Source organism: Dipodomys merriami, unplaced genomic scaffold (assembly GCF_024711535.1).
Source record: "Dipodomys merriami isolate MVZ:Mamm:240054 unplaced genomic scaffold, mDipMer1.0.p SCAF_5, whole genome shotgun sequence".
NCBI lineage: Eukaryota > Metazoa > Chordata > Mammalia > Rodentia > Heteromyidae > Dipodomys > Dipodomys merriami.
In genome coordinates this window covers 485,529-508,084 of record NW_027206068.1, presented here as the reverse complement: position 1 = coordinate 508,084, position 22,556 = coordinate 485,529, and the positions used below count along the sequence as shown (strand labels likewise).

General features: G+C 41.6%; 1 protein-coding gene and 1 pseudogene across 3 annotated transcripts in view; one reads left to right on the top strand and one right to left on the bottom strand.

The window, feature by feature from the left end:
- The window catches only part of Vopp1 (VOPP1 WW domain binding protein), an 86,318-nt gene that overhangs the window by 34,508 nt on the left and 29,254 nt on the right, over positions 1-22,556 (bottom strand). For all 3 annotated transcript variants that reach the window (XM_069995957.1, XM_069995959.1, XM_069995958.1), the window contains exon 2: positions 6,998-7,056. In XM_069995957.1, the coding sequence (XP_069852058.1) occupies positions 6,998-7,056 (59 nt within the window). The remainder of the gene's footprint in view (positions 1-6,997; positions 7,057-22,556) is intronic.
- On the top strand, positions 7,610-7,965 carry LOC138810020 (large ribosomal subunit protein eL31-like; annotated as a pseudogene).

Genomic DNA, 22,556 nt, shown 5'->3' with positions numbered 1-22,556 from the left:
TGGGGTCTGCAAGGTGTGCTGGAAATGACTGCCTCCTGTCCCATGGTATCATGGGATATCCCCTCGGTACCCGAACAATACTGGGTACAGAACCTACAAAGGATAGGAGTTCTCTGCCGCCAGATATGTGAGAAGGTCACAGTACTTACTGCAAGATACTTGGGCTCACAGTGAGCTCACGGAGATGACACTGCCTTCAGACTTGGACAAATGTCACCTGTGTCGATGACACTTTCCAAACCGGGAAGGAGAAGTTCTTTGAATCAGTATCTGCAGATACCTAGGCTGTGTTTCATGGCCAAGTCCTCCCCTGTCTTCTCTTTTTTATTTTTTATTTTTTTGTCATAAGACCAGAACTTGAACTTGGTACCTGATGCTTTCTTGGCACTCTATAAACTGAGCAATACTTCTAACCCCTTTCTTCTCCTCTCTTGTCTCAGAGACACCTACTTGAGTTTAAGAATCAGAACGTTACAATGAAATCCAGAAACACACACAGTCTTAGGAGAAGGAATGTCATCTGGGATTTCTGGTGAGACAAATAAAATTAGACTTTCAAATGTCAGAGTACATTCTAAGACAGATCTCAACCTACATGTTCTCTCCCCAGCGAATTCCATGTGGCAAGTTTTAATCACAGAACAGAGGTATTTTGAAATATATTTTCTACAAGGGGAAAAATAATCTATACATAGAATGATGACATCTTGAATCAATATCTCCAGGGAATTATCTATTTTGAAGAATCCTACTTAAAGCACTTTACCCAGAAGAAATGAAAAAAAAAAGAGATATATTCAAAGTGCATTTTTTAAAATTCCAAATCCAATACCTTTTTTTTTTTTGTCCTAGTACTGGGACTTCAACTCAGGTCCTGGTTCCTGTTTCTTAGCTTTTTTTGTAGTTGTTGTTCAAGGATGGTGTTCTACCTCTTGAGCACAGCATCACTTTTGACTTCTTTGTGAAGTTTATTTTTTTTAAACAAGATCTGTTATGACCTGTGTTTTGTTATGTAACATATAATGTTATGCATGCTTCAAAAATACCTAGGCAATCTCAAATTATTGTGCTACAGCCATGTGAGAACCAAGTATCTCCCATCCTTTAGCTTTAAACACAGGTATGTGGCAGGCGTATGGCAAACACCTATGGATTGAGTAAATTAAGTGTCAATGCTCTTAGGGCAGCACCATGCAAACTAAATGTGCTTGGAGTTGCCAGGACCGGGGCAGTACAAACATTATCAGCCTGGTACTTGACCCTTGACCAAGTGCTGGACGAACAAACTGAGCCTAGGCTTGATTTTAACCTGCACAACCCTCAGTGCAGACTGTAAAAGCACACAGGTGGTACCCTCCACAAGGAGCTACAGGGGTGTGAAGAGATTGTCTTCTTCAGGCCCAGCACTTCTAGTGAGAGCTGTGATCTTCCTGTGGCTACCCCATGGCCAGCAGCAAATCTATCTTTAAGTGAGACAAGCATGGATAGAGTAGAATATAGCTAAGCAATTCTCATTTCTCTGTAATAAAAATCCTCCACTACCCCAACTTGATGGGCAACAGCAAGCAAAACCTCCCAATGATAAAATGTTAAATATCCTGGCAGCCTAGGGTGTGGATCTGCATGCTGGCTGCCTGAAGAAAGTGTCTCTCCTCCTTGGCACTACATTAGGCTTGTGGCATGCCAAGAGACCAGAATACAAACTTCCTTCGCACATGCAGGAAAATGGCAAATTTGAATATGCATATTAGCCTTGGGTATGCAGATTTCCATATATGGTTTCAGTGCTCTACTTTACAAAAGAAGAAGCTACCTGACAAAGTAAAAGGAAAAAAAAACAGGTAAACAGCAAGAGCAATTGGTTCCATTTATTTATTTATTCATTTATTCATATTTACTGTGTTGGCACTCAGGGCTTCAGTCTCTTGCTTGGCTTTTTTGCTCCTGGCTGGTGCTGTACCCCTGAGCTATGTCTCTACTTTTGGTTTGGCTTTGCTAGTGAATTGGAGATAGAATCTTTGGAGGGCTGCACTGAATCTGGATTCTCAGATCTCAGCCTCCTAAGTAACCAGGATTATAGGTGCCAGCCACCACCACACGGGTTGGTTCACCTGATAATTGTTCATTTTGCTATGTGAATTTCATTTTGAATAACAAAACAGTGATAGAGTGAATATTTGAGCAGTGATCTTTTTTTACACACTTGAAGAAGCCATACTTAACAAGAGTGCCAGGATATAATTAATAAAGACAAGGAAAGCAAGCTGGTAGAAAATAAGCTGTACAAACATAAACAGGTATGAAACAATAAGCCCTGTGCCTGGCGCTGGGATTCAGTAAACTTATAGGCTATATATATGGCCTTTTTCTGGGAGCACTCAGGGATCACACAATATGGTATCTAGGATGCTATGGCTTTCCAGTGGCTATGAGATTAAAGACTACGAATTCATGTCATGGGAATAGGGTAATTACTACTCTATGTGAAGCTCTCAATAATGGCTGCCTGTCATCATTTCTATCCTGAGTTTTCCATTACAGTGACTCAGCTTTTTCATTTTTCATAATAGCACATTTTTGGAGTTCTAGACCCTTCCCACCACTGAAAAAAAAAAAGACAAGGGAAAGGAAAACCAGAAGGAAATGAGAAGGTCTGAGTGACATGGTTTGTCCTCATATATTCTTCCTCTCTTCCTCTCTCTCTCTCTCTCTCTCTCTCTCTCTCTCTCTCTCTCTCCTCCCTCCCTTCCTTCCTTCCTTTCTTTTTGTGCCAATACTGAGGCCTGGGTGTTGTCCCTGAGCATTTTTGCTCAAAGCTAGCACTCTATCACTTGAGCTCTGTTTCTGGCTTTTGGATTGTCAATTGGATAGGAGTCTCAAGGACTTTCCTGCAAACCCCTCCCCGCCCCCCCCCCCTCCCAGCCCAGCTCTAAATAGTAATCTTCAGATCTCAGCCTCCTGAGAAGTTAGAATTACTAGTGTGAGCCATGGATGCCTGGCTTGTCTTTGTATTCTTTATTGCTAGTTGAATGCAGAAGTAGTCTTAAAATACACCACGAATGAACAAATAAACAAGTACTACAAGAACAGAACCTATTCCTATCCTCTGACAAAAGCTAATCAACAAAACAAGGGGAAAAATACCCAAAGATGAGCACATTGTTGATACACATTGCCTCAAGAGACTGAATAAAAAGAAATGACTTACTAATGCAGCCTATTATACTAGGGGAAAAAACCCAAAATATTTAATTTCTCTTATCACATAACCATTTTTATCCAACCTGACAACTCTGTAATTAGAGTCAAGATCTTAGCGCTTCTGCTGTCTTTTCCATGTGGGTTTTTGTTGTTGTTGTTTGTTTTGCAGCTGCAAAGGCTTTTCTGCCAGGGACCCTGCAGTAAGGGGCTTTAGGAATTCCTGCCTGTCAGTACAAAACCAGGAAAAGATTCTGCTAACTTCCAGTGCTTCAGAGATGAGCACCATTTCTCTTTTCATATTGCTCTTCTCAAGAAAAATAGACAGTGGTGGGCGTAGGTGGCTCATACCTGTAATCCTAGCTACTCAGAAGGCTGAGATGTAAGGATCACAGTTCAAAGCCATCCTGGGCAAGAAAGTCCTTGAGACTCTTATCTCCAATAAAGTACCCAGAAAATGACAGAAGTAGCACTTTGGCTCAAATGGTAGAGCACTAGCCTTGAGCACAAGGTGGCTCAGGGATAGAGTGCAAGCACTGAGTTCAAGCCCCAGGGCCAACAAAGAAAAAAAAAGATTGATAGATATAGTGTAGGTCCCAAGGTTTCCTTTATTTGCAATAACTAGTATATGTCTAGGATAATCTTACCAGAAAAGGAGAACAAGGTCAAAAGCTATACACATATGACCATATAAGATGATGCTAAGTGAAATGAACCCCAAGATAGGGACATAAAAGGTTTTATCTTTGTTGCTGTTGTTTCTAATGTACTGTGTGATTTTTGTTTGTTTGTTTGTTTGTATGTTCTCCCACTATGGTATAACCCCTGTAGTCACTGTATTTGATTTTGTGCCCTGCATCTTGTATATACATTTTTCTAATTTGGGGAGGGGAAGGTAAACAATAAAATGCTGAAACAAGGAAACAGGTTTGACCCATTGTAACAATAAGACATACAAGACACCATGTTGAAAATGAACTTGACAACAGAGCAGGGGTGGAGGGAAGGGATAGTAGAGAAAAAAACAAAGGAGAGGGTAAAAATGCTCCATAGGAAATATATTCATTATTTTACTCATGTAACTGTAACCCCTCTGTACAGTATCTTTACAATAAAAAAATCATACACACACACAAAAGTGTATGGTCATGACAATTTTAAAAAAATAGCCTTCTGCCAGGTGCTGGTGGCTCACACCTGTAATCCTAATTACTCAGGAGGCTGAGCTCTGAGGATCACGGTTCAAAGCTAGCCTGGGCAGGAAAGTCGTGAGACTCTTATTTCCAATTAACCACCAGAAAACCGGAAGTGGTGCTGTGGTGCAAGTGGTAGAGCATTTACCTTGAGCTGAAGAGCTCAGGGACAGCACCCAAGCCCAGAGTTCAAGCACCAAAACAAAACGTTTTAAAGCCTTTTTCTTTTTCCTGTACATGAATACATGAGAAGATTGACTTCAGGATCCCTTTGGAAACCAAAAGCTGAAAATATCTCAAGTCTTTATATAAAACAGCCTAGTATTTACATATGTCATGCATCTTCAAGTAAACTTTGAATCATCTCTTCATTACTTATAATGTCAAACAATGTAAATGCCATATAAATAAAAGCTATAATATATAGATAGTTTCTTTCTTTTTTTTTTTTCTAGTCTTGGGGCTTAAACTCCATGTCTGGGAGCTGTCCTTGAGTTTTGTGCTCAATCATATCACTCTACCACTTGATCCACAACTCCACTTCTGGCTTTTTTTTGTAGTGTGGTGGAAACAGGAATTTCATGGACTTTTCTGCCAGCACTGGCTTCAAACTATGATCCTCAGATCTTGGCCCTCTAAGTAGCTAGAATTATGGGCATGAGCCACTGGCACCCAATTATGGATATTTCCTTTTTTTTTCTTTTTTCTCTTTTTTTATTGTGAAAATACTGTACAGAGGGGTTACAATTACATGGGCAAGATAATGAGTACATTTCTTATCAAGCATTGTAGCCTCCTCCTTTGCCAATTATGGATATTTTCTGAGGGATGAAGAACTCCCAGATAGGGAGGGCCAGCTATACTATGTATTTCCTGTCCAATTACCAAATATGCTAGAATATACAATGTTTCTGCTATAACACAATTAGTGTGAATTCCTGAAAAAACTCACATTTTGCAAGAGTTTGGGGGGAAATCTGAAATGAAATACTCCACTCAAAACATATCAACTGCAAGGTACAAGTGGCTCACACCTATAATCCTAGCTACTCAGGAGGCTGAGATCTGAGGATCACAGTTCAAAGCTAGTCCAGGCAAGGAAAGTCTGTGAGACTCTTATCTCCAATTAACCACCAGAAAATCAGAAGTGGTGTTGTGGCTCTTGTGGTTGAGTGCTGCTTTGAGCTGAAGAGTTCAGGGACCATGCCCAGGCCCAGAGTTCAAGCACCTCAACCAACAAAAAAATAAAAACATAAACAAAAACGCCTATCAACTGACTCACAACTGTAATCCTAGCTACTCAGGAGGCTGAGATATGATGATCATGGTTCAGAGCCAGCCCAGGCAGGAAAGCCCACGAGACTCTTATCTCCAATTAACTATCAAAAAAGCCAGAAGTGAAGCTGCAGCTCAAGTGGTAGAATGCTTAGCCTTGAGCAAAAAAGTTTCAGGAACAGTACCTGGGCCCTGAATTCAAGCCCCAAAATTGGCATTTAAAAAAGAAGAAAAAAAAAACAATAAAAACCTTATCAACATCAAAATCAGTAAGTGAAAATATTGAGTGGTCATTTAGGCACAGGGCCATGTGGCTCTCTGTATAGCTAGTGGCTAACACAACAAATATCAAAAATACATAAAAACAATGCACAGTGAACCAAGCCTGGCAAATACTAGGTGGACAAGAGCGCTAAGACAATAGTCATACAAGGGTACAACTTCATCTGTCTGGGGAGGGGACCAGAGAAGGTGACCATTGTCACACACACACACACACACACACACACATACATACACACACACACACACACACAAGCAAGCATGCACACACATGAAAGAGAGAGAGAGACAGAGACAGAGACAGAGAGAGAGACAGAGAGAGAGCATTAAGCACTGGTGACTCACACCTGCAATCCTAGCTACTCAGGAGGGTAAGATCTAAGGGTGTCAGTTTAAAGCCAGGCTGCACAGGAAAGTTTGTGAGACACTTATCTCCAACTAACCATCAAAACTAAGCCAGAAGTGGGGCTATGACTCAAGTAGTAGAGTGCTAGGCCTTGAGCGATAATGGGTAAGGGACAGGGAGGGCCCAGGCTGTGCTGTTCAGCTCCAGTATTGAAGACTGAGAGAGGGAGACAGGGAAGAGAAAAATAAAGGGAAAGAAAGAGGAAGAGGGAAAGGAACAGCAAGATAGGGAGAGGGAGAGGGCAAGGGAGAAGGAGAGGGAAAGATGGGTGGTTAGCTAAGGCTCTATCTTGTCCTGTTCAAGGTCAAAAATAAGTCAGTTCCTATTATCTTTGCTTTCTTTGCTTAGGAAAATTTAACAAACCAAAACAACTTCTACTTTCCACAAACATCTTGTTCCTTTTCACCAATCACATTAGAGATAGGCTGCCTCACAGAACAGAGCATGCAGTATTCATATCCTCATCTGAGTGGGCCTAACACCCTTGTGGGGCAGCCTGCTGTCCGGGAGCAGAGATAGGCTTGAAACCTAGAGTGGAAGCTTTCCTCCATCTTATAGCTCAGCTCTCTACCTTTTAAGGAAGTAATTCCTAGGCAGTAATGTGACCACAGAGTCAAACCAGCAGCAATGTGTGAATACTTACATATAATATGTTGGGTAGAGTCCTTCAAAATACCAGCAATGTTTTTTGGCTTCTGAGCACTAGAAATAGAAGCAAGAGAAATTTTGTTAGTGGTAAGTAGCTTGCATGTTTCTGAGAAGATCTTGCAAAGGTTACAAGGAAAGTGGAGAGGATATTGCTCTAAACATAAAAAGCTGTGGGATCCAGGAAGGCAGTAAGAGGGAGAGACCCCCCCTCCCCACTTTTTCAAAAGCTTTTTTCTTCAAAAGTTTGAATAAGCTGGGCACTAGTGGCTTCCACCTAGAATCCTGCACTACTCAGGACTGAGATCTGAGGATCATGATGCAAAACTAGCCTGAGCATGAAAGTCTATGAGATTCTTACGTCCAATTAATCACCAAAAAGCTGGAAGTAGAGCTGTAGCTCAAATGATCAAGCACCAGCCTTGAACAAAATAAAGCTAAGTGGCAGCATCCAGGCTCTGAGTTCAAGCCCCAGTACTGGCACCAAATCAAAAAATAAAGTTTTTGTAAGGGACGAAAACATAGGAAAACATCTATTTTTCTAACTTTTCACATCTTAAAAAAAAGGGCATATAAATTTAGTTAAACTTTCCAATTTGGGCCTGGCAGAATGACTCCCACAAAGAAAGGTTCCCACAAAGGGCTGTTCTGCCATCAACAAAATGGTGACCCAAGAATATACCATCAATGTTCACAAGCACATCCAGGGAGTAAGCTTTAAGAATCATGCCCCTCGTGCATGCAAAGAGAACTGGAAGTTTGCCATGAAGAAGATGGGAACCCCCAGGCTCCACAAAGCTGTCTGGGTCAAAGAAATAAGGAATGTTCCATATCAGATCCATATATGGTTACCCAGAAATTGTAATGAGGATGAAGATTCACCAAACAAACTCTGTACTTTGGTTAAACTATGTCCCGGTTACCACATTCAAATGTCTACAAGTTGTCAATGTGTATAAAAACTAATCAACAAGTGTCAGATAAAGCAATAAGCCTGAAAATTAATTAAAAAGGTAAATGATCATCAGGCGCTGGTAGCTCACACCTGTGATCCTAGCTACTAGGAGGTTGAGATCTAAGGATCATGGTCCAAAATTAGCCCAAGCAGGAAAGCTGTGAAACTCTTATCTCCAATAAACCATCAGAATACCAGAAGTGGTACTGTGGCTCAAGTGGTAGAGCCCTTGCCTTGAGCTGAAGCATTCAGGGACAGTTCTCAGGCCCAAAATTCAAGCCCCACAGTCGAAAAAAAGAAAAAAGAAAAAAAAATAAGGTAAATGATAGACAAACTTTTTTTTTTTTTTAAGTCAGTTATGGGGCCTGAATTCACGGCTTAGGTGCTGTCCCTGAGTGTTTTTACTCAAGGCTAGTGCTCTGCCACTTTGAGCCATAGCACCTCTTCTAGTTTGTTGGTGGTTAATTAGAGATAAAAGTATCATGGACTTTCTTGCCCTGGCTGGCTTTGAACTGCTTTCCTCAGATATCAGCCTCCTGAGTAGCTAGGATTACAGTCTGAGCCACCAGCGCCCAGCTGACAATACTTTTTTTGAAGAAAAAAAAAAAGATAAGGGTACTGGGGATCTAACTCAGGGCCTCAAATGTGCTAGCAGGAAGTATTTTACTTGTATACAGTATAATACCTCAGATTTATAAAACATATATGCAATAAAGCACTAAGACTTCTATTTTTGTTTGTGGAAGACATTTCTTATAGTGTTATCATTTCCAAGTCTTTATGTTTCACAGTATTCCAAAAAGCCATCTAAAAGACCATCCATTCTGTACTGGCAGACTTATGTCTGCCTACGTCAGAATTCCCTCAGCAACATCTGGCCCAGATGTGCTCTCAAATGCAAGAAGAGGAAGGAGAGGAAGGGGACAAGGAAAGACAATGAACTCCTGCTTGGAGCTTTCCACACTATATACTCCACCTGATCTGGGCAAAGAAAAGGGCAGGGCAAAGAAAGGCAGGTGAGTCTGATCTTGGAGTGGAAGTCAGATGTCACCCTACTGGTTCCTATCTCCTTCCCACAGTGAAGAAGACAAACCAAACTTATCAACTACTCAGGGAGATCCCAAAGTAGAAATGCTCTCTCCTTACCTGAGCAAGGATTTTCTGAAATATTTCCACTCATCCCACTTATTTTTGTAATTTACCACTTCTTAGTTCTCTGATCCAGGTTACTGGCCTCTGTATATGTAAATAAACTTTTAAAACTGTAATACAAAGCTACTACCAGTAAGAACTCAGGTTTTTAAAAAAATGGAAAAGAAAAAAAGTTTGCTTTGGGCCCCCACAAGGGCTTACTGTCTTGTAATGCCCCATTACTCAAGACAGAGGGTACCCAGATTGGTCAGTCCCTTCTTGGTTTGCCCCAGACCCAGCAGGTGGATGAAGAGGCCCTCCTGCTACAGTCTAACCAAGAGAGAAATAGACCCAAATTCTACAGCTGCATGCCAAGGCAGAAATAAATTCAAATATTCTGTGTTACTCTGGCTAAATTAGATGGGTTAGAAAACTAGCATGAAACAGTGAGCTTTATGGAATGTGCTTTAAGACACTCAGAAGCAAACTCAGTTGGCTTTCGGTGACCCAATTTTATTAATGAGAAATGAGTTTAATTTAGCCTAGGTTAGCTCCTGTCTACTTCAAGAAATGAGATTCAGACAGCCGAAGAAATCAATTTATTTGGGCAGGAAAGAGCAATTTCAGGTCTCTGACCCAGGTTATAATTTATTTCACCAGTCCTCTGGGGCTAAACGGAGAAACACAGAGTGTTTATTTCTTGTGGCATTTTAAATGGATCTTCTTAATTACCTATCACCACCAAGGAAGACATACCCAAGAATCTGACACCCAAGGTCTACATAATTGGGAAACAGGCTCCCTTGGTGGCTGCTGGACCCCCCCCTTTTTTTCTGCAGCCCTTGCTGTTCCTATAGGCAGCTCTTTGGGGACAATCTACAGACTGATGAGCTGGGGCTCGAGGTGGCTGGTAAGCATGGTAATGGAGCAGGGCGCCTGTGGCTCACGTCTGTAATCCTAGCTACAGAGGCTGAGATCTGAGGATCATGGTTCAATGCCAGCCAGGGCAGCAAAGTCTGTGAGAGTCTTATCTCCAATTCACCACCAGAAAATTATAAGTGGCCCTGAAGCTCAAGTGGTAGAGCACTAGCTTTGAGCTGAAGAGCTCAGGGACAGCACCCAGGCCCATCTGAGCACCAAGCTCAATGTTCAAGCCCCGTGACCGACAAAAAAAGGAAACAAAATGAGTGAAACTGGAAATAAAGACACTTGCTTTGGGACTTTTTTTTAAATCAGTCGTGGGGCTTGAACACTGAGCTTGGGCGCTGTCCCTCAGCTCTTCAGCTCAAGGCTGAGCACCCTACTGCTTGAGCCACAGCGCCACTTCCGGTTTTCTGGTGGTTTATTGGAGATAAAAGTCTCATGGACTTTCTGCCTGGGCTGGCTTTGAACCACGATCCTCAGATCTCAGCCACCTGAGTAGCTAGGATTACAGGTGTGAGCCACCAGCGCCCAGCGGGACTTTTTTTTAAAGGGGCTCCCTAAACCTAAGCTGCCACTTGTTTGTTATCTCAATTTACTTTATTGTTATTATAAAGATGATGTACCTCTGTACAATTACATGAGTAAGTAATGAGTTCATTTCATACAGTCTGTTCTGTTCCCTTACTCTCTCCCAGTCCCTGCCTCCCATCTCCACCCATGAGTTGTATAATCCACTTTCCTCGATTTTCCAGTGAGATCCACTGCTGCACCTTTTCACCATTTATCTGGAATTCCGTACCCTCCCTCCACTCTCCTGAAGACATACACATGAATACACCATACATTAGAAGAAGAGGGGGAGGAGGAGGAGGAGGAGGAGGAAGAGGAGGAGGGGGGGGAGGGGGAGGAGAATGACAACAGTGGCTCATGCCTGTAATCCTAGCTACTCAGGAGGCCAAGATCTGAGGATAGTGGTTCAAAGCCAGACTGGGTAGGAAAGTCCATGAGACTCTTATCTCCAATTAACCGAAAACCAGAAGTGGCATTGTAGCTCAAGTGATAGAGCACTTGCCTTGAGCTGAAGAGCTCATGGACAGCACCTAGGCCCAGACCACCACCAACAACAAAAAAGAATCATCAAAAAATTAAAATTAAAAAGGAAGAAAAAGAGAAATCAATCTTGTTTCCATATCTTGGAGTTCATATATATAGGCACATAAGCATTGTTTCTTTGTGTTTCTCTCCTGAGTATCCTCTTTTGATTTCACCGTGTGTATCTAGAATCCTGTATAATTTATCGCATCCCAGTATCTTTTATATCTAATTTCTGCCTGTCAGAGAGAACATGTGCCATTTGTCTCTCAGCTTGGCTTACCTCAGTTCACATGATTTGTTCTACTTCCATCCATCTCCCTGCAAATGAGATAATTTTTATTCTTTCTAATGGCTGTATAAAATTCCATTGTGTATAGGATCCACTCATCTATTGTGGGGCATCTGGGCTGTTTCCATATGGTGGCTATTGTGAATAGTGTGCCACCTGTTTGGTATGCCAGTCCTACACCTCCTGATTTCCAGGATAGCATCAATAACAACAGAAAGAAGGGAGGCAGGAGCTGGTGGTTCACACCTGTAGTCCTAGCTACTCAGAAGGCTAAGATCTGAGGATCAAAGTTTGAAGCCAGACCAGGCAAGGAAGTCTGTGAGACTCTTACCTCCATTAACTACCTGAAAACAGGAAGTGTCTCTGTGGCTCGAAGTGGTAGAGCACTAGCCTTGAGCACAAAAGCTCAGGGATAGAGCCCAGGCCAGAGTTCAAGCCCCAACCAACCTAAAAAAAAAGGTAGGATCAAAATATTTTACATTTTAGAAAAGATTCTTTTCATCTAGAGAGGGAATGTTTTTATACTTTTGAATTTACATTGTCTCTAGACTATGTGAAGAGCAGGAATACCATGTGATAGATTCAAAACCCGAGGCCTTGATTTTCTTCAGATAGAGTCTCCCTATGTATATCAGGCTGGCCTCAAACTCACTATCCTTCTGCTTCAATCTCCCATGTGTTAGGATTATAATTGCATGCCATTATGTCTGGCTCGTGTAAGCTTTTGAAATTTTCTATTATTTAGAAAACTCTTAATTCTTTTTGGTAGTTGAACTTAGTGTAGACATAGATGATAGAAATAGATAGCTAGAACAATATATACATGTAACAATAGATGTGTGTAACTATAATGTATTACTGAAGTGAATACTGTTGACAGAATAAAAATTGTGAAGCCAGAATAATTCATTGAAAAACACTGAACAAGGCATCAGAAGTTCTGGTAACTTTTGCTGTTAACTCTTTCCTTCAAGAAATAGTTCAACACCGGGTATCACTGCACAAGAGGACCAGCACTTGAGGTCAAAATGGACAGGATGCTCTACAGGGGCAAAGACATGGAGACAGGCAGAGACAGAGACAGACAGAACCACAGAAAAAAAGACAGAGACAGAGAAAGAGGGGGGGAGGCTCCTGCTAGGAACAATCAGGATCGAGAGCCACACGTTGGCTTTCAATATAGTCCATATCCTTCAAGAAAGAAAGTATTTGCAAACCAAATCCAGATGTACCAGAAGCATCAGGATGAAGGCAAAGCCAGATAGATGTAGCCCTGAAGCTGAGATCCATAGAAGAATTTGAGAAGCCCACCAATGATGGTGGGCTCTGAGGTAGCTGAGAAAAGGCAGAAAGAAAATACTGTGAAGTTCCCCTCCAAAAAAACATGCAGTAAAAGAGCAAAGGACTTCTGAAGAAAGATGAACCAAATAACTAGACACCAGCATCTCATTGCTTTCTTGCTCTTAAAATAGAACACACTCTGACTTTCTTAAATTTTCACTTCATGAAGAAAATAATAAGAAAATATGCCTTGCCTGGATGGATCTCTTTTGGTCCATCTGATCCTTCAACCAGCTAGCATCTTGTTTCCTCCATGTGAATCTTTTTTTGGGGAGGGGGGGAGGGGGGGTCCGGTCATGTGGCCTGAACTCTGGGCTTGGGCGCTGTCCCTCAGCTCTTCAGCTCAAGGCTAGCACTCTACCACTTGAGCCACAGCACCACTTCCGGCTTTTTTCTTTTTGCTTATGTGGTGCTGAGGAATAGAACCCAGGGCCTCATGCATGCAAGGCAAGCGCTCTACCACTGAGCCACCTTCCCAGCCCCCTCCATGTGAATCTCGAAGTAAGCTTTCTTTTCTTTTTCTTTTTTTTTTTCCTTTTGTCAGCCGGAGGGTTTGAACTCAGGGTCTGAGCACTGTCCCTGAGCTTTTTTGCTCAAGGCTTGTATTCTATCATTTGAAGCCATTGTGCTACTTCCAGTTTTCTGGAGGTTAATTGAGATAAGAGACTCATGAACTATCCTGCTTGAGCCAGCTTCGAACCATGATCTTCAGTAAACTTGTTTAATCCTGGAGCAAATGATCTCTAAGGTTCATTTTGTTGAGAGGCATCTGTCATATATGCAGAAGACATGCTTCTGTTTGTTTTTTTTTAAGGACAAAGATTGAAAGGGGTGGCATTGATCAAGATGCATTGTATGCATAAACTGCTTTGTTAAATGGCAAATTCTATGAACAACTACTTAGAGATAATTTTAAAAGAGCTATCAGAACAGCCTTAGCAGTTCCTATATAAATAAAATAAATAAATTATTCTGATTGAAAAAAAGTTTAACCACATACTTTACATTTGTGTAGTATTCAATTTTTCAAAATATTTACAAAAAGAGTAAACCCCTTTCCACAAAAAAACCCATATAAATTTTTACAAATTATATAAGCTAAGATATCCAGTCAATTTCATGGTATTTGTCTTATTCCCCCAAATCTACACCTTTTATAAGATACTATCTGCATTTCCTAAAAGACTGTCCATCTATATAAACAGAACATAGGTTTGCCTGTTTTCTGTTACTTGGGAGGCAGTGTTAGAGGCTAGGACATTGAAAGAGACTCTGGTAAAACAGTGTAATATTTCCTTCACATTTACAATGGAAATAATCCTAGCATAGCTTACTATTTCTAAGACATTCATTATTAACAAAGCATCCAGGATCCTGAGGAAATCCTTTTGTCAAAAGCAACTCAGTTGAAGGAATCTATAATTTCACCTAAGACAGTCTGTCAAATATACCTTTATGCAGGGAAGAACGTATTGGGATATCTATAGATGTAGCTAAGCCATCCCAAAGATAGATATCCATATTTAGGCAGGATCTAAATAAACCCCAAAGAAAAATCCTTATTATCTCTAACAGTAATCCTCATATTTACACAAACTCTTCTCCATCAGTGTGTGCAGAATATGAGAGGACCCATGATGTCAAGGTAATAAAGCAATGAGTCCTCTCCTAATCCCCAATTAAGAGAATAAGGCAGTAACGATGGTTTGTTCATACCTGTAATCCAAGCTACTCACGAAGCTGAGACATAAGAATCATGGTCAAAGCTAGTCTGCACAGGAAAGTCCAATTAACAAACAAACAGTCATTAGGTGGAGCTGTGGCTCAAGTGGTAGAGTGCCAGCCTTGAGTGAAAAAGCTAAGGGACAGTACCTAGGACATGAGTTCAAGCCTTAGTACCAGCACACACTCTCTCTTTCTCTCTCTCTCTCTCTCTCTCTCTCTCTCTCTCTCTCTCTCTCTCTCTCTCTCTCTCTCTCTCTCTCTCTCTCTCTCTCTCTCACACACACACACACACACACACACACACACACACACACACACACACAGGTCTACCACAGTAAGACTGATTAATTGAATTTGTGAGAACTGAAGCCTGTGACTTTGGAACACACAGGACTAAAGAGTCAGGTCTAAGAAATTCAAACCAAAGTGGATTTAAATCTCCTTTGGTTCAGTGCATGAAATGAGGTAGGACCTACAGATGCATCACAGACAAACTGAAAAACCAGTGGTTCACTAACATTTAGAAAGAAAGGCTTCTTATTTTACTGGTCATGGCAATAGTTTTAACGGCAGTCTGTGGAAAGCCAAAGAATCCGCAATTTGCTTTGAGATGGTGAGACAGCCCCAGAGGGAATGTCCCCCTGACACGGGCATTGTCAAAGGGGAGCGGCTCCTTGCTGTGCCACAGAATCATTTTCCCATCCATCAAAAGCTGAACCTGACACAAAGGCAAGGAGATCCCAGCAGCCCTCAGCTCCAGCTCAATTAGGGAGGGTCCTTCTCCACATAACCCAAACACAAGACAAACTCACAGTCAGCTAATAAAGGGAGTCCCTTAGTCGCTGGAGAAATAGAGACAAGGATTTATGCAGGGGATGGCACATAAGTCTCTCAGGATCTCTAAACTTCAATTAATAAATAGGAGTAATCATGCTTTAAATTCCCATACTGGAATTCTCATCTGTTTGCAAAGTGTTAATTACTTAATCCTGGGGTTTTATGGGCAGTCTGTATTTCTTTATCAGCAGACATTAGTTATTCAAGAGCAGAGTTCACTGTGACATTTCTGCCTAACCCCCTCGAGTTCACCCCCTCTATCATTCTCCCCTCCCCCACTTTCCCTTCTTGAAACAACTTCAACAGGTTTCATTATTCTATTTTCATGGATGCCTATCAACTATGTCTACTATATTCATCCCCATTCACCTGTTCCTTAGCCCTCCTCTTTTCTGATAGGTGGCAAAAAATAGTAGCTGCTTTAAATATAGACTGTTTATTATCCACAGATGATTTTCAAATGAGATGACCATCCTAGGAACTATTTAGGATATCCATGTACAAATGAGTAAAGGAAGCTCTCAGAGAGCTGAAATAACTTCCAAAGATAACACAGGAAGCAAGCACAAAATTGGGATTAGATTTAAGGTCTGTGGTTTTCAATGTGTGTGTGTATTTTCTCTGACAGGAAATGGATGTTGCAATTTCCTGTGTCATCATAATACATAATTTTGTCCTTTGGGATATTTGCTAAATCTTGCTTAGGGAACAGAGATTTACTGTATCATTTCACTATCTAAAAATGATGTTTGCATCTATATAAAAGACCCAACACCTTCAAACCCCGCAAACCAATCCTTATGACTTATTAGAGATGATCTTGCAGTATCTTTCGATTCTTACTGCTATCATTTTTACTGCATCTCTAAGAGCAAAAGCAAGGCACATGGGGGTGGCCAAAATCTTCACTAAAAAGCCTACATGTCTGCTCAAAATGACTACAAGCAAACCTGAGGGAAAGCATCTAAAGTTCAGGCAATCGGCAACTCATGAAAGAAAAAAATCCTCTTCCAGAAACTCAGAAAAGTTATAAATTGCTAAAAGTACTTAGGTCACAGAACAATATGAAATGAATGTATGGGCTTCAGCCAAAAGGGTCTGTGTGACAATTTTTCCAAATGCTTCAAAATCTCATTCATTCAAAACCTGGTAACTAGAAGATTTAATTAGAATGGTCTGCAAACAGCGATAACAGATGGAAATAATAGTGCTACTGTTATTATTGGCTGGCAATAAATGAATATAATCAACCTTGATTATGGACCCAACTCAACAAAAGCAATGAATAGAGACCAAATTTTCAGATGTCTCCCTAATAACTAGAAAGCCTCTCCACATTTGAATGTTTTGGCATGAGTGTAAGGGCACATTAAGGAGAAGATGTGACCACCTGACATTCTCTGGTCATCTTCTTTGGTGATACCAAAGGAAAAGACTGTGAAAAGTACAAGAAGACTTATTTGAAAACTTTTGATAAACCTTGATTTGTCCATTAAAGGACAGGAACATATTAACAAGGCTAGTTACTTCCATCTACTGTGTCCCAGAAATAGAATAATACATAGCCACTCCTCTCCAGTTGGGTCTTCAAGCTCTGCCAGCAAATCGAAATCTTCATTATCAGACTAAGGGATAATTAACAACTTTTCATTTTCGGTAAAACAAAACACCTAGAAAGATTAAGAAGTACTGCAGATCCAAGAACAAAATGCCAAAAAAAAAAAAAAAAAAAAAAAAGCATGAAGTTTCCATAACATACCCTAATCATGTGACTTCTATTTCAGAAAGTGTATCAGACTCTGTTGACATATAAATTCATAATAAATCCTCACTAGAAGGATTACAAGAATCATGGTTAAATAAAGACCTACCTGTTAAAGTTAAAACTCACTAACATGTCTGTGAATAGTGGCAGCACAGAACCTGGGAAAGTCACTGTACTGAGTTAAAAAGATTTGTGCTAGCTACCATATGGCTAAGGCAGCCTCTAGTGTAGTAACAGACCCTGGTATGGGAAAAATGTGACTCAAAATTCCATTTCCACTTCAGTAAAACTGGCCTTGTTCCATGACACACCTTGCTATCATCGTCTTCCCAGGAAGGCGTGGGAAACACATGGCATCTTAACAAGTTCCACATCCCCTCAATTCTGAGAATCTGGTAATATTACCTACATTAGCTCTTTGCCAAAAGGTTAAGAACCTCTGGTATCTGGTAATATCTAAACCAAAGATAGAAAGCTATTACCTTGGATCTAGGAGACTTTCTAACTTAAATTGATTTAATCATAAATGTTAAGGGAATACATTTTCACAGACCTATTTTGGGGAAAAGAAGGGGTCAGTTCAATGTCGTCTTCAATTACTATGTATTTGAAAGTATAATCATGCTCCTTTCTCTGGGGTTACAATTCAAGACTTCCAGTGGATGCCAGAAACTAATAAATATGCTAATAGAGTATACAGTATATATTATATACTCTAGATATAGTATGTTTTTCCTCCATCTACAACTAATGATAAAGTTCAAATTATCAATGAGGAACAGGAAAATATTTACAATAATAAAATAAAACAATTAAACAGTGCACTGAAACAAAACATAAATATAGTTTATACCCCTTTCTCTCTCAAAGTATCTTACTGTACTGTGTGGCTCTTTCAGACTCCTGTGCTACAGGTGTCTGAACCTATGCAAAGTGGAATTGGTCTAAGGATAGCAAGTTTGAAGTCATCCCAGGCAGGAAAGTCTGAAACTCTCATCTCCTAATAACCACCAAAAAAGCCAGAAGTAGTAGAGCACTAGCCTTGAGCAAAAGAGCTCAGAGATAGTGCCCAGGTCCTGAGTTCAAGCCCCAAGACTAGCACCAAAAAGAAAAACAAAAGAAGGTTCCATCAACTACTTTCAGACTCCAACATAGAAGGCTTGGTGCAACTCCATGTCTTCTGTGGAATGAGGCGCCCACGTGTTGCTCCAAAGGACAGTATGCATGGGAATCAGCCAAACAGATTTCCCTTTCTCAGAAACCTCAACAGTGTTTACCCCATAACTAATATTCACTTGGGGACACATTTATCTAGGAACATTTAAAGTAATTTCCTTACAATACTTCTGTGACTTAGATTTCTCTCTACCACTAAAGATAAACACCCTATTCTGATCAGGATTCTTAATTATGCATTGTCTATCATCTGTTTCTAGCCACAGAAAAGAGAAGTGGCAGTGTTGTGATATGCCATTGGGGAACCTTCTAGATAAATAGGTGCTGTCCCTGGGCTTTTCAGCTCAAGGCGAGTGCTCTACCGCTTAAGCCACAGCACCACTTCCAGTTTTCTGAGTGATTTATTAGAGATAAGAGTCTCACGGAGTTTCCTGCCTGGGCTAGCTTTGAACCATGATCCACAGATCTCAGCCTCCTGAGTAGCTAGGATTACAGGCGTGAACCACTGGTGCCCGGCTCCTCAAAAGCTCTGTACTTTTGTTTCCTAGATCTTGGGGTTACTAATGCACCAGTATATCAACCCATTGTACCACACATCAATTTCATCTAACTGATTTCTACTCATCAAATTTCTTTGTAAACACAAATCTACCAAGAATACTAATGACCACTTTCCTTCCCTCAAGCCATCTGGGCCCCTGACATTTGAAACATTTGAGAATTTCCTATAATCACGTGCATTCAACAGCTGAGTGTTGCGCTGGTTTGAATATGGTTTACATTTATCATCCATGAGAAAAAGTTGGATACCCACAGTGGTGACGCAAGAAGTAGAGGACCTTTTAAGATAGGGAGTTTAGAAGTAGATAACTAAGTCATCTGGACACCACCTTCATAAGAGATTAATGTAGTTATTAATGTAGTTTCATTTCCATGAGAGTAGGTTATTAGCAAAGATCAAATCTGGTGCCCAAAGTCTTCTGGCTTCCTGTTTTCAGTATGTGGCCACTTCTGCACACATCTGTTTATCTCCCTACTTGGCCATTCTGTTCTAACGTAGACAAGGGAGCTTCTGCTGTCACTATGCTGTGGTATAGACAAAAGGTCCTTCTCCATTGAGTTTGAAAAGATAGGGCTGTCTGATCCTGAACTTTTGGCTTCTAAACTGTGAGCTAGATAAATACTCAGCCTTGAGTAATTTTTTTTGTTGTTATTGGTCATGGGGCTTGAACTCTGGGCCTAAGCCCTGTCCTTCAGCTCTTCAGCTCAAGGCAAGCACTCTACCACTTGAGCTACAGCGCCACTTCTGGTTTTCTGGTGGTTTATTGAAGTCTCACAGTCTTTCCTGCCTGGGCTGGCTTTGAATCATGATCCTCAGATCTCAGCCTCCTGAGTAGGTAGGATTACAGGCGTGAGCCACCAGCGCCTGGCTGGGTAATTTTTTTATAACAACATAAAATGCACTAATAAAAGGTGTTCAGGGCTGGGAAGGTGGCTCAGTGGTAGAGCGCTTGCTTTGCATGCCTGAGGCCCTGGGTTTGATTCCTCAGAACCACATAAGCAAAAAGAAAAAAGCCGGAAGTAGTGCTGTAGCTCACATGGTAGAGCACTAGCCTTGAGCTGAAGAGCTGAGGGACAGCGCCCAAGGCCCAGAGTTCAGGCCCCACGACCTGACCCAAAAAAAAAAAAAAAAGGTGTTCATTTCTGCTCTCTCCCCTTATTCTTCTTAAAAGGAAGCCAATGACCAGTGTGTACAGACTGAAAGGGGGAAAAAAGAAAAAAAATGAAAGGAAATAGGTACCCATGGCTTCCAGGACACATGGTCAGAGGGCCGTTCTCACATTTCATGGGTTAAGCCTCATGATCTTGCCCACTTGTGACTGTTTTGATTACTGACCTTTGCTCTCTGACCCTCCCCATATTTTCCTCTTCAGTTTTTCTCCTACTGAGTGTGTGTGGTAGGTACATAAAGAAGTAGGTAACAATATCCACAGGATCTTTGCTTTGAATGATATGATGTTCTACATCATTTCTCAAAGAATATAACTCTGTCTGCTAGCTCCATTTTCTAATCTTTCTAATAGTAGTCACTCTGTCTACCTTGTTAAAATCTGAAATGGAAATCATTTCCAGTGGCTTTTCTTTTAAGGGATGGAGAGGGAAATAAGATAACATGGTAGCAGAGTGAAAGTGAAAATATAAAGATTACAAAACTTTCTGGAAATACATTAGCTAGACATTGATTGGCTTTACTAGTTACACACTAGATTCTGTTGACAAATTATTTGATTCTTCATTTATTTATTCACTTATTTATTTTTGACAGTACTGGGTCTCAACTTAGTTTCATTCTTGCTAGCCAGACATTCCACCGATTAAACCAGGTACCTAGCCCATCATCTAGCTAGCTAGCTGTCTGTCTGTCTACTTAGCTAATTAGCTAGCTTTCATTATTTCTCTAGTCTCATAGTTTTGCCTAGGGCTAGCCTTGGACAATGATCCTCCTATATCTATGACTTCCTGAATAGCTGAGATTACAGGCCTACGCTACCTCAACTGGCTTACTGATTTTTTTTTTTTCCAGGCTGGCCTAATGTCTCACTGACCTCTACCTTCTGACTAGGATTATAGTTAGAGCCAGGGCACTTGGCATTACTGATATTTTTGTTTGTTGATTGGTTGTGGGCCTTGAACTCTGGGCCTGAATTCTTTAATTCAAGGCGAGCACTCCATCACTTAAGCCACAGTGCCACTTCTGGTTTTCTGAGTGATTTATTGGAGCTAAGGGTCTCATGGACTTTCCTGTAGAGAGCTGCGAGAGGCCGCACCTGGAAGATGGCGTCGGCTTCCGCCCTCCGCCTTCCCGATGGCAAGTGCTCTCGTGGTAAACAACTCCTTATATGGCTAAGGCAAAGAATCTGGCTTGCTTCCGCGCACCTGAACCTATTGGTAGTTCCCACGTGGCGTATCAGGGTTGGCTACCCAGCGGGTACTTAAGGCTGTGGGGAATTCTCCCCGGGGTTGGGGTCAGAAGATTACTAAAAGGTCCTGAATAAACTGCAGAGAGAAGAGTCCGGTGTCGCGTCTTCCTTGCTGGTCGAGGCGGTAGCGACACGTGGTGGCCCGTACGGGGAACTCAGCCATAACCCCAACGAGGACTCAGAACTCTCTGCGGTCAGGGTGGTGCACCGGTAAGTTCCCAGGTAAAAGGGGAATCCGCGACAAAAGCGGGGGTAAGTCCCCAGGTAAAAGGGGAATCCGCGACAAAAGCGGGGGTAAGTCCCCAGGTAAAAGGGGAATCCGCGACAAGAGGGGGGGGGGATTTTTGCTCTTCTCGGTAGATAAAGAGAGAGTGAGAACCTGGGGCTAGTCAGTAGAGTAGCCAAAAGTGAAAGTAAAAGTTTGTTTACCAGCTTTAAATGTTTAAAACATGGGCGCTTCTTCTTCGCACCCAATTTTTTTGGCTCTCAATGAGCTACTGCACTCAAAAAAGTTAAAAATAAAAAAGAGTACTTTAGAGAGATTTTTGAATGAATGTGACATCGTTGCCCCGTGGTTCGCTGTCTCCGGAAGCCTCACGGTGGCCTCTTGGGAGAAACTAGGGAGGGACCTAGATTTTGCCTCCGCTTAAGAGCGGAGTGAGACCAATATGGAAACTGATAAGAGGCTGTCTCGAGGACCAGCGTTGCAGTGAGGCGGTAGAGAATGGTCAGGCCACCCTAGAAATGCTGCAGGAAGAAAGATCGGAAAGGGCAGACAGCGAAAAGGAGGAGAGCACGGGGGGGGGGTTATACCCCGATTTTGCCAAACTAGAGACCTCTGAGTCTACAGACTCAGAGGAACTACAATCACTCATAGAACAAATAGAAAAAACAAAGATAAGAAAGAGGAGGAAAGGGAAGGAGAGAGAGGACCCAGATAAAGACGAATGCACCTCCGTGCACCGCCCCACATCTTCGGCCCCTCCGCTCTATGCGGAGGACCCCGGAAATGGCAGCCCCGGCTGTTCTTTCAGCCCAGGCGTGTGGAAAGCGGTCAGAACCAAGTTACATCTAGCCTGTCCAATATTTCAGGATCCACAGGGACAGCGGTATCATGAACCCTTAGATTTTAAGGTTATAAAATCTTTAGCTGAGTCTGTGCGGACATACGGAATCACAGCCTCCTTTACTGTAGCCCAGGTGGAGGCCCTAAACAGACACTGCATGACACCTGGTGATTGGAGTGGGCTCGCACGAGCTTGTTTGAGCCCAGGTCAGTATTTAGATTGGAAGGCCTTTTTGATTGAATTTGCTAGTGAAGAGGCTGCAGCCAATCAG